The sequence below is a fragment of the Mastigoproctus giganteus genome, chromosome 9 (genome assembly GCF_048544385.1).
Source record: "Mastigoproctus giganteus isolate SK-2022 chromosome 9, ASM4854438v1, whole genome shotgun sequence".
NCBI lineage: Eukaryota > Metazoa > Arthropoda > Arachnida > Uropygi > Thelyphonidae > Mastigoproctus > Mastigoproctus giganteus.
Window position 1 is genome coordinate 148,930,416 of NC_143583.1, and position 17,788 is coordinate 148,948,203.

A 17,788-nucleotide genomic window follows, 5' to 3' on the forward strand; every position below is an offset into this window, starting at 1 on the left:
GAACCCTACTGCATTTGCAGTAGAGTCTCTGGATACCTACTTACACACCGGAAGATACAGACTACAAACCAGCTATGCCTTGCAGCCATCATAATCCGCAACCAGACTTGATTCCTTATGCACCTCCTGCCTGGCTGCAGCCATTGTGAAAGGCTGCATCTTAGTCCTTACATCTTACTTTCAGTTCGGCACTGACATCCACCCGCATATTGCCACCCTGGAACAGACTCTTGACCTGCTTGATGCTTCACATGTTATCATCACAGCCGACTCCAATGCACACTTTACTAGTTGGTACAATGCCACCACTGATGCTAGAGGTGATTTACTTGATGAACTTATTACTGCCCGCAGATTGGAGATCACTAGTCTACCGGGTCAACCTACCACCTACTCTTCACGAACCGGGGAATCCAACTTGGATGTTACCCTTATAACTCCTTCCCTCAGCAACTGTCTCCAACAATGGCAGTTGCATGAATATGCGACCACCAGTGATCACCGCCTTATCACATACTATATTACTGATCAAGTTACCCCTCGCCAAATCTACATGCATGATACTTCCAGGTTCTCTGTAAGTTTGGCTAAATGGGACATTTTTGATGAGATCATCTGGGAAGCCACCTGCAGCCCCTCTGCCCTCAATAGGTATCATTCCATGAATAGTACCCAAAAAACCGATTTTGTTCAATCATTGCTCCTGAAAGCCTCACAAGCATTGATGAAGAAATGCTCTAAAAGTCCAAGGTCCTTCCCATGGTGGTAACAGGATCTAACTAACCTACAGAATGATCTCCAGCATGCATGTAGAGTATACCAACGTAAACGCAGAACTGAGCCTCTCCACATTGCTGATCCATACAAAGAAAGATTCAGAGCCCTTCGCAGAGAATACTGCAATAGGATTTATCATGCCAAACAAAACTCATGTCGCACGCTGATACTGAAGCCTACAGACATCATCAATTCCATACGCAATAATGGCTCTCCTGAGACAACAAATTGGCTGGACACAATGAACAAAATTCTGGATGACTTGATTTACCAAGATACTGCCCTAAACACAGACTTCCATAATCAAGTCACTATCGACAACCAAGACTTCCAACTACCGCTATTGAAGATCCTTTTTACTAAAGAGGAAGTGGCCATGGCCATCAACAAGATCAAGAATGGCAAGGCTCCAGGTTTGGACCTCATCGAGGGGGAATCTGTCAAACGTCTTTGGACTGTCGCTCCTGCTATCCTCATCTAGCTTTTCAACACCTGCCTGAAAGATGGCATATTTCCATCAAGCTGGAAGCTTGCAAACCTGAGACTTCTACCAAAGGATCCCACTGGCAGGACATCAGCTTATCGTCCTATAGCACTTTTACCAATTGGCATAAACCAATGGGATTCACGCCTTCACTTCTTCTCCGTGAAGCTCCTTTGCTGATGCCACCTCTCCATCAGCATGGGATTAGATACTTTCGGGCTCATTTGCTGACCTGGGACACTCCCCAGGCGGGATTTTAACCACCCTCGATGAATCCTCATCAAAGGGCTTCTGCTGACGCTGGTCAACTGACAGGCATGGGATCATCTGGCCGTTTGGCCCTCTGCTGGGGGTAGCCTTCCGCTCTGCCTACCCCTTTTCTTACCTTTCCTATCCAACTCACTCCATTCCTCTAACTTGGCCTCTCTCCTCTCTTGCTTTGCAAGTGGGGAGAGAGCCCATTAGGCATTCCTGGCCCAGCTCCTCGTGCTGGTGGACGAATGCTGAAAGGCTCCTTCCATGGTGATTGAGCCTCCCAGTAACTAAGAGGCCAGTCAAACAACATTACTCGCACATAACCCACACTGACTGGCATTGCAATGATGCACCTTCATCACAGAATACTCAACGCAGATTTGTAGGGAACCACAGGAACCGCTTGACAAAAAAACATTATGTCCACTACTATACTCTGTTTGGTCTTAAAATACCAGCATCATATTTTATTGGAAGCAAATCCTAAAAGAACACATAAGACTGTGTAGAAATCCATGAGAACAATTTTAATAAAGAAAAGAGGATGATCTTATGTGGGGAAGCCTGTCCCATAAGATCTTTTGTAATTGCCTCTTTTCTCTGTTAAAATAGTTCTCGTGAATTTCTACACAATCTTGTGTTCTTTTAAGATATTTCTACTCCTGCATAACACGTATTATGTCCTTTATACATTTTATATTCAAAAAATAAACACAAAGATTATAGGTAACATCTGCTCTACAGTATGCACATTCAGCTGAGTAAAATAGCTGGGTATAGAAAGGCAGTTGTGTAGCATCTCCTGCAGAAATACACCAATGATTTTTATAAACCAAGGATGGGGAACAGCATTCCCACTGAAAGGCAAAATATTAATTTAATACATTTAAAATCTAAACAGCAATACTTAGTCCAATTTTAGCATCAAGTAAAAAATTTCACCCCAAATAAGATAAAAGGGGTCAAGACAATGGCCTAAACTTAAAAGTAGTGAAACAGACTGCAGTGCCTTTTAATTGAAACACCCTATATGTATTTTACTGATTCTGGGTTGGCTGGGAACCACATTAAAACAAGTAATAAAGGTTTACATCTAATTAATAATACCTTGGATGCAGGGAAAGAGAAAGGGTGTTTGAATAGAATTCGGATAAAATCAGAAGGTAATTCTCTCTGATCTCTTAAGAGCAGAGAGATATGGGTTAAAAGTTTGCAGTTCGAATTAGTATTGGGCACAGGTTGAATTTCTCATTTTAATCTCATCAATAACACTACTTTCAAAAATATGAATATGATTATTCACAATTTGTATATTTTTGTTCCAATTTATTTTAAGTAGTGTAATTAAGAAATTTTAATGGCTTTATGTTAACTGGAAAATAAGAGTCACACCAAAGGTACAGAAACTAACAGAAATCAAATTCATATTTTTAAAAACAGATATGCAAAAAGGGGGGAGGGAAATCACACAAATTCAACCACAGTTAATTCCAACACTCCCCCATCCCATATTTTCCCCGTAGAATGTAGAAAGATTCCCACAGACATGAACTTATAACTGGTAAAAATGACACTTCCCTGCCTCAGTTAACCTGATTTATTTAGGAAGTAAAATAAACAAACATTAAAGAGAAAATCAATGTTTCTGTATGGTTCATCAATGATTAATAATTAGAACATTTAGATTATTTAACGATTTATGATGTCTACACTGCAACTAGAATCCTAGTAGTTTCACACTTGTTGCCATGGCTACTAAAATACAAACAAAGGAATCACATAGTTCTTACATGCATCCATGCTGATGGTGGGAAAGTTAAAAAATATGTATGGAGACTCTGGAACAATGGATGCGGAAGTTTGACTCACAGCTTTAGAGATAACTGGCTGGTAGAGAAATTATTCACTGAGGAGCCAGAGTGGATTCACTGTCTTGGGGATAGTTGTTTCACTACTAGTTAGACTGATCTCCCAAGTCCTGTAATATCATGGGGGACCTGAGGTGCAGTTCTCCAATTCTGGATACTCAAGCTGTCATTGGGAGAAAACCTAATAGTGTCATGCATTAGTAGTCTGATGACTTATCTGGATCGGCTTAAATATTCCTCTAACTGTAGTGGGATACTGTGATATCCTGCTGAAAGATGGGCTGCTGACCTCTTTCTAGATGGGGACCTGGAAGTTGGAGAAAAAATGGAATGTAGGGGGAGAGAGGGATAATGACTCTTCTATCTGTTTGCAAGAGAAAACAGTTCACTATGTTGGTTTCAAAAAAACGGTTTATTAAACTGGGATAGCAATTAACATTTAAATTTAGAGATATCACATGTCCAACCCCCTCTTTTTAGATCTTCTTATTGTGGATTAAGAATTAAGGGGAGGAGGGAACTTCCACTGCATAGATTTCTAAGCCCATGGTATGAGAACTATATACAGTAGTACCACGAAGTTACACGATAGGTGGGTCCAACGAAAATCGCTTAAGTCAAATTCGCATAAGTCGGGGTACAACTTTACACATAAATACATATAAATTTTGTTTAATTGGGACCAAGGACTAACAAAAACACTAGTTTAGAAGAAAAATATTTAATAAAATTGCAGTTCTTTATACATATTAACACAAAATATGTATTAAAAAAATAAATGAGTTATGTAAAAAAGTTATTTCAATGTCGATGGGTTCATAAAATCTAACAAATTCGTCTGACGACAGAGCGCCTTTTTTTCATGCAGAATTTCTTTGTAGCAAGCTAATAATTTTTTTATTCCTTGCTTTGTAGCTATAACGCGTTCTTCATTGGAGTCTATGTTTTCTAAAATTTTTAAGCCCTTTTCAATTGAGCTGAGACCTTCTGTCAAGCTTGCAATTGTCATGTGCTTTTCTGGTGGAACTGGGTCTGAAGTGTCGGATACTTCAGTGACGTTTTGCTCACACATCTCTATGAGCTCATTCATTGTCAGCTCCTGACTATGTGAATCCAACAGCTCGTTGACATCATCACCATTGACTTCCAAATCTAATTGCCTGGCAAGATTAACAACTTCTTCTATCACAAGCAACATGATCAGGTTCTGGCATTGTTTTCGTCTCGTTTTTGAAAAAAAAAAAAAAAATGGACAGAGTTTCTTCCAGACACCATTCAATGTTTTTTTGTAAATTTCATCCCAAGATTCTTCAATGATTCTTACCGCATCTAAAACATTGAATTGTTGTTTCCAAAAGTCTTTAACAGATATCTCACTATTTTGTCTCATAGCTTCATTCAGACGTGCAAACGAACGCCTCATGTAGTAAGCCTTGAATCTTTTGATGACTCCCTGGTCCATCGGTTGAAGCAAGCTGGTTGTGTTTGGAGGCAAAAACACAACTTTCACACAGGGGTTCGCTCTCACTCTCCGCCGTCGCACCATATATCAATAGCATATGAAAAACGACCTTGAAGATAATGGGCGAAAGTGTTGCCAAACAAAAAAATCAATAACTGCGTAACTCCAAGTCTGCGTAAGTCGGGGTATTACTGTATTGTTATCCTTCCTTTATAATATTAACTATAATTTGATGTTAAAAGTTTTCTTTTTTGTTTTTGAAAACAAGTTTTTTCTCTTTTTAATTCTGAATCCAGTGAAGAAGATCAACAAAGATGTAGAAACCTGCAGTATCTCTAAATTTAAAATTCAATTGTTATTCTAGTTTAATAAACTGCTTTTAAAACCAATACAATGAAATTTTTCCTTTTGCAACCCTACCTCCATCCTATATTAAACTACACCTTTCAATAGACATTCTTATTTTCCCCTGTTTCTGCTGATGTTCCTGTTTGTGGTAGATTATATGATTGAGGCTTCTTTGTAGCCTATGTTTTTGTTCATTGTGGTGGGCTGCTAGGGGTTGAAACAGCAGCTTCGCCAAAATTTTGAGAGTAATGAGGTATTCCCATCTTGGTTTCAATGTTATACTGCTTCATTCTTGAGCAAAGCTCACAGTATGACTGGCAAATGTAACAGCTGCTACATTGGGGGAGTCAATCCAGCAGACGTGTGTGTGTGTGTGTGTGTGTGTGTGTGTGTGTGTGTGTGTGTGTGTGTGTGTGTGTGTGTGTGTGTGTGTGTGTGTGTGTGTGTGTGATTTCTAAGAAACTGCTTTAGTTCTTTTGTTCCTATAGGGCAGACTCTTATCTTTGTATCTGCAAGCTACCCTCATTTTCACTTATATCAGAATGGTAAGGAAAAGTGATGGCTGGTAATGAGTTTTATCTGCAATTTTGTATCCAATTCTTGCAGACTATAATTGTGGAAGGCTCTCACTGTCAAACCCTTTGTCTACATCCACATTTTTGGGATGGTTACATCTGCAATGGAGAATGGTGTCTGTATAAGTAACAGTAAAATAATTTGTAGTAAAATTGCTTGAGCGTTAGATTTGGACATTTAGAAAAGGAAGGAATAAGTTGTTCTCAGTCTTGTAAACTCATGTAAATGAATTGTTCAACTCCTTGGTGAATGTTTTTGCTTATATTCAACTCAACTCTAGCATTCAAAACTGCTGGATCTTTTCCGTTTCAAAAAGGCCAAAACTGTAGCATGGTGCCAAGAGGTTGGATAAATATTTTCTAGGAAGATCCAGTTAAAGAAGACTAGCAGCAGTTATAAGTTTTTGTCATCGAGGTGCTGCAGCATTACATAATATATACCATCTGGCCCAGCAGCACCGTTTCATGTTGTTCTGATGGCTTGTAAAAGTTTACAATATTGAAGAGGCTGATTACATAGAAGTGATAGTAAGGTTTGAAAGTTGATAGGTCTCCATTCGGTAGCGGCCTTAATTTTTTGGAAATTCAGAGTGTAGTTTGATGCAGCTGAGACTTGGGCAAAGATTTTGCCCAGGGCATTTGCTATATCTAGAGGAGCAGAGAGTTCTTGCCAGGAAAGAATTGGGGAAGAGATGGTTGGAAACTTCCCAGAAAGCTGCCTAATTTTCTTCCATATTAACCTGGAGTCGGTGTTTCTACTGATAGTAGATGCAAACCGAGTCAAAGAATCTTTCTTGGCCTGCTTTTCAATGAGAAGCGCTTTTGCTCTTAGCTTCTTGTAGCTAATTAGATTAGCTGTGGTAGGAGATCGATGGAATAAATTAAATGCTTTATTTTTTTTCCTTCTTCGCTTTTGTGCACTCTTCGTTCCACCAGTAGTTGAAGTGCCATCGGATTGTGGGATTTGATGATGGAATTGAGTATTTAGCTGCAACTAAAAGACGGGATGTGATATAATCAGTTACTTTATCTACAGGCTGTAGTTGAATAGTGTTTTTGTCCAGAGTGATTGCTGACTGAAATTTGGCCCAATTGGCTTTAGAAAATTTCCATTTCCTGCACAACCACCATTAGACCAGATTGGTCTAATGGTGGTTGTGCAGTGCACAGGATACAAACAATTGGAAAATGGTCACTGCCCATGGGATCATCCATAGCGGACCACTGAATGACTAGGAACCAGTATCTGGGAGCAAATCGGGAGGTCAATTGCAGAAGTCTGTCCAGTAGGTAACTGTATATGGGTGTGTGCACCACTATTAATTGTGAGGTTTTGTTTCTCTAGTAGAGTTTCAATCAGTCAACCATGTCTATCTAATTTAGAGGGTCCCCATAAAGGGTGGTGGCCATTGAAATCCCCTAGCAAGCAGACAGGGTAGGGTAGCTGGATTAAAAGCTCTGCAAGATTATAAAGAGTACGTATGATTTGGTGGAAGATAGACTGACACTAGTGTTAATGCAATCTGAGTAATCTAACGCACAGCAATGGCTTCAATTTGAGTTTGGGATAGCTTACTAAGCTATCCCAAACTATAGAAAACGGAGTTGAACTCAACTCCGTTTTCTATTGATGGCTGAGGCTCCAAATATTTTTATGAGAAAAGCTTCCTTGAATCTGCTTCTTTGAAACAGATAGACACTTCTGTTGTAGTGTATTTGTAGAAAGGATGTTCTTGAAATCTGAAGTGTCATAACACTGGAAAGAATGGAGGACTGTGTCAGACTGTAGAACTCTCTCGTATTGTCCATCTTTTATGCGCACTTTTATTCTTCGTTGTAGACGTCTGTATGAATCACCTATGTATTTACCCCCACATCTAGTCTATTTTATAGTATTTACCCCCACATCTAGTTTATTTTATAGTATTTACCCCCACAGTATTTTATAGATAGTACTTTTAGAATTGTTGAACTGTTGTTTTACGATCTGCTTGATGGAGGGTGAACTTTTGAAGAAGGTGAAGATACCAAATTTTTTGGCTTCTTTAGCTATTTTAGTGCTGAATGACAGTTAATTTTTTTGGTTTTGGTTTTTATGGCGCAAGGGTGACTAAGGCCATGATGCACCAAGTCCACTCTGATGTATACAGTACATCAGAGAACATCCATATGTACAGTATACATATGAGTTTTCACCTATCTTTGCTGGGTTGAGGCTATCTGATGGTCTTGGAGGTGTCTTCTATGGCTTTTTTGATAACAAGTACCAGAAACCCATTCTTCATTGCAAGCTTAGTTATTATTTGTACTTCTTGTTGTAGACTGTTGTCTTTAAAGTTTCAGTGAGCTCTTAGGATAAGGGACTTTAGAATACCGATTTTTGTTGAGAAAAGATGGAAGGTTTTGTAATTTAATGATTCCAGTATCAGCAGATTTCCTGTAAACTTCCGTATGTAGCTCTGTGGGTTTTCTTGTGAACAGGACATTCAAGAAAGGAAGGTTGCTGTTTACTATTTCCATTTTGAATTTGATCGAGATGCTTGGATAAATCTATCTGCATTTTTGGATTGAATGGAAATTAATCAGAGCATGTTTGAAAAATTGTTTTCATTAAGGTTTGTCTTTTAATTCTGCGAGGTTTTTATTGTAAGTATCGATGATTTTGGCTATGTCTAGTTTGATTTGTCTAATTGCACTCCATAATAGTTTTAACAGCGTGATGTTAATGATTTTTTACGAAAAGTTATTTTTAATGGGGTCTTTTATGTTCAGGCTAGCTGGGGTAATTTTTTCATTTCTACATGTTACAAGAAATTTATACCTACATTTTAGTTTTGTAATTTTTACGGTATGATTTTCAAATTTGCGGAGGAGACTGACTGTGGTTGATGCATATCTAGATCTAATATAGTAAGGGAAGGATGTTACATGGTTATTTTCCATTAAGATTATTAATAAATATATTACTACTCTAATACTACGTGAAATTAATAATATAGTTTATTAAGCTATTCGCCTTAACTACTATACATTAAGGTAACGTTTCAGGAATCTTACCAATACCTATCATCAGACTATACCATTGGGGAGACAAAAATAGAAAGGGTTACAAATTTGAATACAATTACCAATATTACATTTACAATTATCAATGTTTTGTTTGGAGCCTCATCCATCAATAGAAAACAGGGAGTCAAGTTCAACCCACAATATTTTCATATTTTTAAGTAGAAAATAGAAGAAATGAGAAACCAGGAAAAGAAAATAGACCACTTGTTTGGATGAGTAACCTACATACAACCCCCTTCCAGACCAGAACCAGCCAGAAAACCAACTCTGATGTCCAGAGTAAAAGAGCAAAGATCATCTCAGGATTCCATTACACAAAAGCCACAGGTCTAGGATACAAAACAAGAGTAGGAGAGCAAAGGTCACCTCAGGAGTATACTATACAAGAACCCCGGATTGAGGATAAAAATCCTGTCACAATTGCATATTGAAATTAATCCCTCACCAATAAATTAATTGCTGGCAGGCTTCTTGGCTGCATGCACATCAGGTTTCTGGGAGCATTGGCAAGAGGAGTCTGTCAGTAGGTAAAAATTTAATCTCTTTTTAGAGGCAATTCCTGCTTTACGAGTTGTCCCCCCCCCTCCAAGTATCAAGTATAAACAAAATCGAAAATGTGAACATTAATTGCAAAAAATGAATGTTAAACATTCATAAATACCACATTTCAAACCATGTTCATAGATATATGATGCAGTGTACCCCCACTTTACGATATTAATCCATTCTAGAGACACCATCGTATTGTGAAAATATCGTAATGTGAACCCAATGTTTTTTGGTAATTTGTTCCACAACCTTGTAAGTTCAAATTTTCACTATATAACACTCTGAAAAGTCGTTTTTAAAGTGTAAATTTAATTACAGTAGTTACCAATTCAAATCATTAGGTTACAGCTTTAAAACGGTGTTCTCAGGCCAGCCGCTAGATAGTACACCGGACCGAACCTACAGGTAACTCTCTAGGAGGCTTCTGGATCAGCTAGTGTATAATCTTGCTACCTCTACTCTGCCAGATAGTGACTGGAGGGAGTCCTAGTAGTATGTATGAGGGGAGCATTGTTGAGGCCACGTTATGTCAAGGATCTGGGTATATTCTTACCATGTGTATGCCATATCCAAAAATTTTATTACTTCATACAGCATGTCCCACCCACTTTTTCTTACTATTGAATACACCATGAATTGTCAAACTAATAGAGCAAGCTTATCTGCAAAAAAGATCTAAACCTCCCAAGCACTTCCTAATTCATTTCACAAATATACGTCGTCTCAATTCTAATCTCAACAATGTCCATTTCCACTTGCAGTCTGCCAAACCCCATGTACTTTTTCAAACTGATTCTCAGTTATTGGTTGATTTAACTATTGCTCATCTCAGATGCCCAAATTATTCGCTGTATGATTCCTTTCACCTCAAAGATGGTACTTGTGCACATGTCCGTTCTGATATTCCCTGTCAAAGACCTGGTAATTTAGAATCTCCCCTCTTCGATCTTCTCCAGCTTAAAATCTCTCTAACTCATTGTGTCAAATTCATCTGTTGTCTTTACCGTTCTCCCAACTCCACTAATCACTTGGAGCTCTTTGACTTCCTCTCTTTGCAACTTGACTTTCTCCAGTCCAACCTTGCCCTGTTTAATCAGCTTGAACTTCTCGAAAATCTGCTACCAATTCCTTAAATGCCGATCTTCAGGTAATTTTCCAGTGGGGCAAAGACAACTTAGTTGACTTCAACCCTTCTAAAACTCAGTCTTGTTTTATATCTCGCAAAAAGGATTCTTCTGCTCCTATGCTTATCTTTAGTGACACTCCGATTTCTAGGCAAAATGATATCTCTTTTGAGGATTACCCTGACTTCTAATCTCTCTTGGCACAAGCACATTACAAATATTGCTTCCTCTGCATCTAAAAAAACTTGGTTTTCTCTTTCGCTCTCGGCATTACTTTTCTTCCAAACAGCTGCTCACACTCTGTATAAATCGCAAATCCGCTCTGCCATGCAATATTGTTCCCACATCTGGGGTAGTGCCCCCAAAACCTCTCTCTCAGGCTTCTTGATTCCATTCAGAAGAGGGTAGTTAGGTTAATGAATGATTCATCTCTAACAGAGTCTCTCCACTCTTATGAAGACCCTTATATCTCCTAGACATACTGTTTCTGCTGCATGCCTCTTCTACAGATACTTCCATGGGCACTGTTCTTCTGAATTGGTTTCTATAATTGCCGCTCTCTCTCTCTCTTTCAAAACAGTCCGAACACATGCAGCCCCCAGCCAACATCCATTTACTGTCCAACTTCAAACTCACAGAACCAACTTTTCATCTTCCTCGTTTATTCATTCAACTGCCATTTTCTGGAACAACCTTCCTTCATATGCATTTCCTGAAAATTACAGTCTACAGAAGTTCAAGTCCAATGTCAACAAATATCTTCTTTCGTCTTCTCAACCTAAGCACGGTACTAAAGTACTATAGGTTCTAATACTTCTCGTGTTTGGGGTTTACATAAAAAAAACAAAAAAAAAAAAAATTATCTTTTTTAAATGCACTACACTTTCATCATTATCATATGTTCTGTTATAAGAATCGATTTTGAACGCATTTGTGATATTTTTCTAAAAAACATTTCTGGAAGTCAAGACTATAAAACAAAAACAATTTGCACTTTCTGGTTTATCGCTTTTCTGTTAGTGCAAGGATTTATAAATGGGCAGTAAACTCCATGTTGCAATTGCATTTGCAAAAATACCGATAGCTGGAATTGTGTGGTTTTTTACACTGAAATGTGTTTCCCCTTTACTGATATCTTCAATTGTATAAAAAAAAAATTTCAGACTTTTTTCTTCATTCCTTTTTTTTTTTAAGCTTCGTAAATTTGTTACTCCGAGCAAATAGTGTTAGTTGCAATTTATGCATTCCGTTAAAAAATACTTATGCATGCTATTGAAATTTATAATGAAAAGAGAAGATTATCTTGGAAACAAATGCCTCTTGAAGCGTTTCTGAAAACAACAACTACTTGTGCAACAAACCAATGAGTGTAGAGCCAATAATGAGTGATCAACGAGTGTGCATTTTCTTTAACATTTGTAAGTCATAAATAATTGCATTATTATTATAAATTGCTTGATTTTACAAGGTACATTTTCATTTCTTTGGATAAATCAATCAATGTTTAACCAAACTAATTTCATTGTTGAGAACATAACCGTATTTTCTACATTATATATAAAGGAAATAAATTCCCGCTTTACGAGCATGTGCTAGGAACAAATTATCTCGTAAAGTCTGGAACTACCTGTATTTACTTAATTTAATATCTGGTTCTATTGTAACAATAATCCAGACTTAGAATTGTTTATATGCAAATCGTAATTTTAATATTCATAATATTGGCAATTGTAATCACAATATTGATAATTGGAAATGTAATATTGGTAATTGTATTCAAATTTGTAACCCTTTCTATTTTTGTTAGCCAAATAGTATGGTCAGATGATGGGTATTGGTAATATACTCGAAACGTTTCCTTAATGTGTAGTAGTTTAGGCAAATAGCTTAAACTATATCATTAATTTCATGTGGTATAAGAGTGATAATATATTTAGTAATATATCTTAATGGAAAACCACATAACATCCTTCCCTAACTAAATCAATTCTGCTACAATTGATGTAGCAGAATTCTTTTTCTTATTTACACTAAACCACAAGCTAATCAACTCATTACACCCAACGTATTATAATCAGTTGCCAAATAACTGCAGCCAAATATAAAAATAATTATTCTAATTAAAACAACTCGTGATGCACCCTGTAGAATGACAAATTCTTAAGATTCTGTTTATTCGAAACTAAACAAACCCGCAATTATTTACACTCATCCTTTCAACTCTTACCCCAAGTATCAGGCCCTCGAGAGTTACTCTGCCTCCAGTCACTTTCATCATCTACAAGCCGGTCCACATCCCTTCCTGATCTCCTCCAGTTATCACCGGTTGTACGGAAACCATCTTTCTTTGAAATGCTACTACTGTCATCAGATGCACCCCTTCCTAAAACATTCATCTCAATTAACTTACATTGATTGCAAGCTAAAAAAATTATACTAGTTATTCTTTGACTCTAAACTTGAGTAAAATTAGCAATAAAACTAAGATTTTATATTTAATCCAAATCACACATGAATCAAGCTGCTATCAAATATAAACAGACAAGCATTTAAACATGCCTTCTAATACAAAGAATAACCGAGAAATTATTAATAAGGTTAATTATATATAAACTTTTCCTTCTTTAGTTCAATTTATGAGTCACAAAGAAAAAAACAACGTTAAATTCAAACAGTGTGATCTATAACTCTCAAAAATTACTGCAGAGTTCTAGCGAACAGTTGGATGCCATATTATTATTATTAGCCATGTGGTGCAAGGAAGTCTGAGACTTATGCTGAAGCCAAAAAAAAAAAAAAAAAAAAAAAAAAAAAATTTAGTACCCTGAGAGAGAGAGAGAGAAGTAGGAGGGAATCATCAAAAAAGAGAAGAATGATGATATCCAGCTTGGGTGTGCCAAGCCCGTGCTCACTAGAAGCGAGCCCCTGGGATAGCAGGATGTCCGCAAGAAATTTCTGTGTATAAAACAATACCCAAGTAAACTTTGTCAAAAGGGATGTCAGAAAATATTAGCAGAAATAGCATGACAAATAACCATTAATCTGGCTGTTGTCTCAGGTTAGTATTGTGCTCTTCCAATAATCAGAAATGAACTAGAGATGTCATGAGGAGTCATCACAAGTGTCAGCAGAATTCTCAGATAAATGAAGGATGTGGGATATTAAGAACTGATGGCAATTCCAATGCCAAACACCATTTCAACTGTGAGAAAAACCAATATTTCCTGCTTCGGCACACTGGTCTATAAACTGAAAGTGTTCATAAGGCCAGTTTGTCTTAGCAAGACAAGTTTCTTTGGCTTGCTACCTGAAGGATGAAAAATTCAAGAGAAAAATTTGTAAAGCCACTGAGAGTGAACAATTCTGGCTCATTTCAAAATGGTCCAATAAGTTCCTTATATCATTGGTCGAATCTGAATCCAGAACCTTTCCAAATAGTGGAAAGTGACAAATTCATTCAGCCAAATAGACCCCAAAAAGAGTAAAAAGTAACCAATATTTCTAATGGAATGGGTTCCATCAAATTCTCTCACTACTAAGATTATTTGGAGGATATTAGAAAAAAAAACAGTTTCACTGGACTAAGGGTTATGCTGCAAAAAAAGGATTAGAACCACCATTCTATACCATAAAAGAGAACTAAACTGTATTTCTTATGTGTGATATCCCTGAACAAACAGCGCAGCTCTTTAAGAAATCATTTGCCTTTCAACCCCTGGATTGCGTGCTGTGATGGGTAGGTTCCAACATTAAGTTCTCTGTAACCATCTCTTTTTTTTTCTTGGGTTGCAATAAAGATTCGCTCTCGCTCTCTCTCTCTCATTATTTAGACAGCAATCCACCCATTATATTACAAAGTATATTATGGTGCACATTATGACAGTTTATTATAAAAAAACACTTACTCTTTTTTAAGTGTGCTATGAAATCATGCTGTCACTCAGACAGAGTGTGCCACATATGCCAGGATACTGTTATGAGGAATGTTTTATTTATTAAAGTAACAATTAACTACTTGAAAAATGGTTGCTCCCTTTATATCTGTTGTAAATTTTTTAGCAATCAATAACTCTTCAATAACTTCTTTGTTGGCATTTACAAAATGTACATCGGATAGTATACAAGGCTTCACACTAATATAAAAAGTCCATTCGTGAAATTGAAATTGCAAGGCAAATTTTTTCATCTTCAAATCATCACATAGCATACTTTCAATGTCATTCTTCATCTAAATACCAATGCTTAATGGGATTGATTACTTTATATTGCCTCTATTAGGTTCACAGGTTAGCATTAGCATTAGTAGAGGCATTTGATGCAAGAAAGCAAGCTTATGCAGCATCAGCCAAAAAAAATAAATAAATAAATAAAAAATAACCACTTCCACTTCACCCCTCTGTTCGTTCGAAATACCTGTCCAGCTAAGCCTTAAACTTATTTAGGCTATCAACTTCCACGACAAGGGATGGAAATCTGTTCCACCAACCAACTATCTGGTGGTTTAAAGGGAAACTTCCACGCATCTATCCTATATCTGTCTTTCCTCAATTTGAATTAATGCTCTCGCAGGTGATTATCCTGAGCAAGTGGAAGAATCCCATCAGCATTGAGCATGCTCAAACCATTCAAGGCTTTATACATCTCTATCAGATCACCTTGCTGGTGCCTAGTCTCCAGACACTGTAATTTGCAAAACTTAAGCCTTTCTTCGTAAGAGCACCCCTTTGTTCCATTCACTAATCTTGTTGCTCTTTTCCGTACTCGTTCCAGCATCTGTACATCCTTCTTGAAATGAGGCCTCCAGACCTGTATACAGTACTCAAGGTGTGGCCTGACCATTGCCTTATACAAGGGAATAATCACCTCCTTATCCCTGCTAGAAAAATTCCTATATATCATCGACAATACACCATGAGCTACTCTTGCAGCCCGTCTGCACTGCTCAGAAAACTTCATATCTGCCTGCACAACCATCCCCAGGTCCCTTTCATTCTCTACCACTGTCAGTGTAGTACCACAGAGTTGATACGTTGCTCTGGGGTTGCTGTTTCCCATATGTAGTACTTTACATTTGTCAATGTTAAACTTCATTTGCCACCCCTTCATCCATAGCAGCAAGGTTGATCACTTTGCACATAGCAGGATCAGTCTCTCTAATGTTATGTAGTTTTCCACATTTAGCAATTAGTTGCAAAATTTTATATGAAAATTCTTGAGAAAAATGATTGTAATGTTTTTCAAACAGCAGTTTAACAGTATGCCTTTTTTAAAATTTCTCCTTCATATCAGAGAAACAGGAAACTTCCTTGTTCACTTTACCAGCATTCTTCATTGTTGGGTTCTTAATTGTTTCAGGTCAAGATTTTTGTTGCAGTCTTGTTTGGCTGTTATTTATTTAGGATCCATAGGATTTAGTAAGAATAACATTTAATAAAATAAATAACAGTATAAATACAAAACTGACATAAACTGAAAAATTATTTGAAAAGTGAACTGGGTTGATATTAATAGATGGTGTTACTTCCAAGAGTCTTACCAATGTTATTCTATAGCATCAGATTTAAACAGCTCTATAGTTCTCTCAATGCCTCCCCTACTAGACTCTTAAACAAACCATGTGAACTTCAAAACTGCAACTTTCCCATTGGGGGCGGGTGGTACTGCCCCCCAAGGGGAGGCGTACCACCAGCCCCAATGGGAAAGAAACACTGGTCTGACTGAAACCTCTTCTTGCTGTGAAAATGAAAACTGGTGTCTCCTGTACCATTCTACATTGCTTGTCCAATATAAATTTTGCCCAAACTTCAGCTTTGAGGGCTGTACTATGAAAAAGCACACTTTACAGCACCAAATCTTGAGTGGAGATAAAGATCCAATTGCTTTAAGGAAAATCTTGAGTGGCAAACCAAATCACACCAAGTGTCATGAACCTTGCAAGAAAAATGGCTGACCACTCTTTGTGGAAATCAATGGAAAATGAATTCCAGGTGGAATGAATTTTTAACTGATTTCCATTAATTTCATACAGGACATTGTGATTTTGTCAGAAATAACATCAGCACTGCAGCCCAACTCCATACTGTTATAATTTGTCCCAAGCTACTCATAGAAATACAAGGTGAAGTCAAAATTTAGACTTCAGAAAACAGGACAAAGTATCACATTTGCCTCATAATAAAGTATAATTTCCTTCAAGCTACTCACAGAAATATAAGGTGAAGTCAAAAGTTTCCGAACTTCAGCAAACATAAAGCATCACATTTAACGCCTATGCTACAATTCATATGGAGCATGCCCATCCTGAAAATTAATTCCATTTGGAATGAATTTCTCATTGATTTCCATTAATTTCATAAAGGACATTTTGTGATTTGGTCAGAAGTAACATCAGCATTGTAGCCTAACTCCATGATTTTATAAAGTGCTCAAGCTACTCACGGAAACATTAGCAGAGACATATGATGTAAGAAAGCAAGCATATCAGCCAAAAAATACATGTGGGCATAAATCATCAGCCAAAAAAAAAAAAAAAACCTTTCCAGTTGCACCCATCCATTAAACATTAGACATACAAAAGTTTGTCTAATTCAGACTTGAATTTATTTAAGCTGTCAACTTCCACAACAGATGAAAGTTTGTTCCAGCAATCAACCACCCATAGGGTAAATGAAAATTTCCACACATGTATTTTACAACTGTCTTTCCTAAAATTGTCTTTCCTAGAATCCCATCAGCATTATAAGTTTGCTCAAACCATTAAAGGTCTTAAACACCTCAATCAGATCACCTGCAAGCTGATCTGATTGAGGTGTATAAGCCTAGTCTCTGTAATTTGCAAAACTTAAGCCTTTCTTCGAACAAAGGGTTGCTTTTGAACAAAAGCAACCCTTTGTTCAAATTCACTAATCTTGTTGCCATTCTCTGTACTCGTTCCAGCAGCTCTACATCCTTCTTAAAAGGAGGCCTCCACATCCTGTATACAGTACCACTCAAGGTGTGGCCTGACCATTATTGCCTTATACAAGGGGATAATCACCTCATTATCCCTGCTAGCAAAGTTCCTGAATAACATTGACAAGACCCCATAAGGGCTCTGGCAGCCTGTTCTGCACTGCTCTAAAACTTCATATCTGACGGCACAATTAACCCCCCACCCCAGGTCTATTTCATTCTCCACTACCCTGAGTGTAGTATCACACAGATGGTATGTTACTTCGTGGTTACTAATATCCATATGCAGTACTTTGCATTTGTCAATGTTAAATTTCAGTTGCCAC

General features: G+C 37.3%; 1 protein-coding gene across 9 annotated transcripts in view; it reads right to left on the minus strand.

Moving 5' to 3' along the window:
- The window catches only part of Gyf (GIGYF family protein Gyf), a 915,224-nt gene that overhangs the window by 668,566 nt on the left and 228,870 nt on the right, over positions 1-17,788 (minus strand). For 7 of the 9 annotated variants that reach the window (XM_090381591.1, XM_090381590.1, XM_090381589.1 and 4 more), the window contains one exon: positions 12,739-12,894. The exons of the other annotated variants lie outside the window; for them this stretch is intronic. In XM_090381591.1, coding sequence (XP_090237717.1) covers positions 12,739-12,894 — 156 coding nt within the window. The remainder of the gene's footprint in view (positions 1-12,738; positions 12,895-17,788) is intronic. 9 annotated transcript variants of the gene reach the window in all.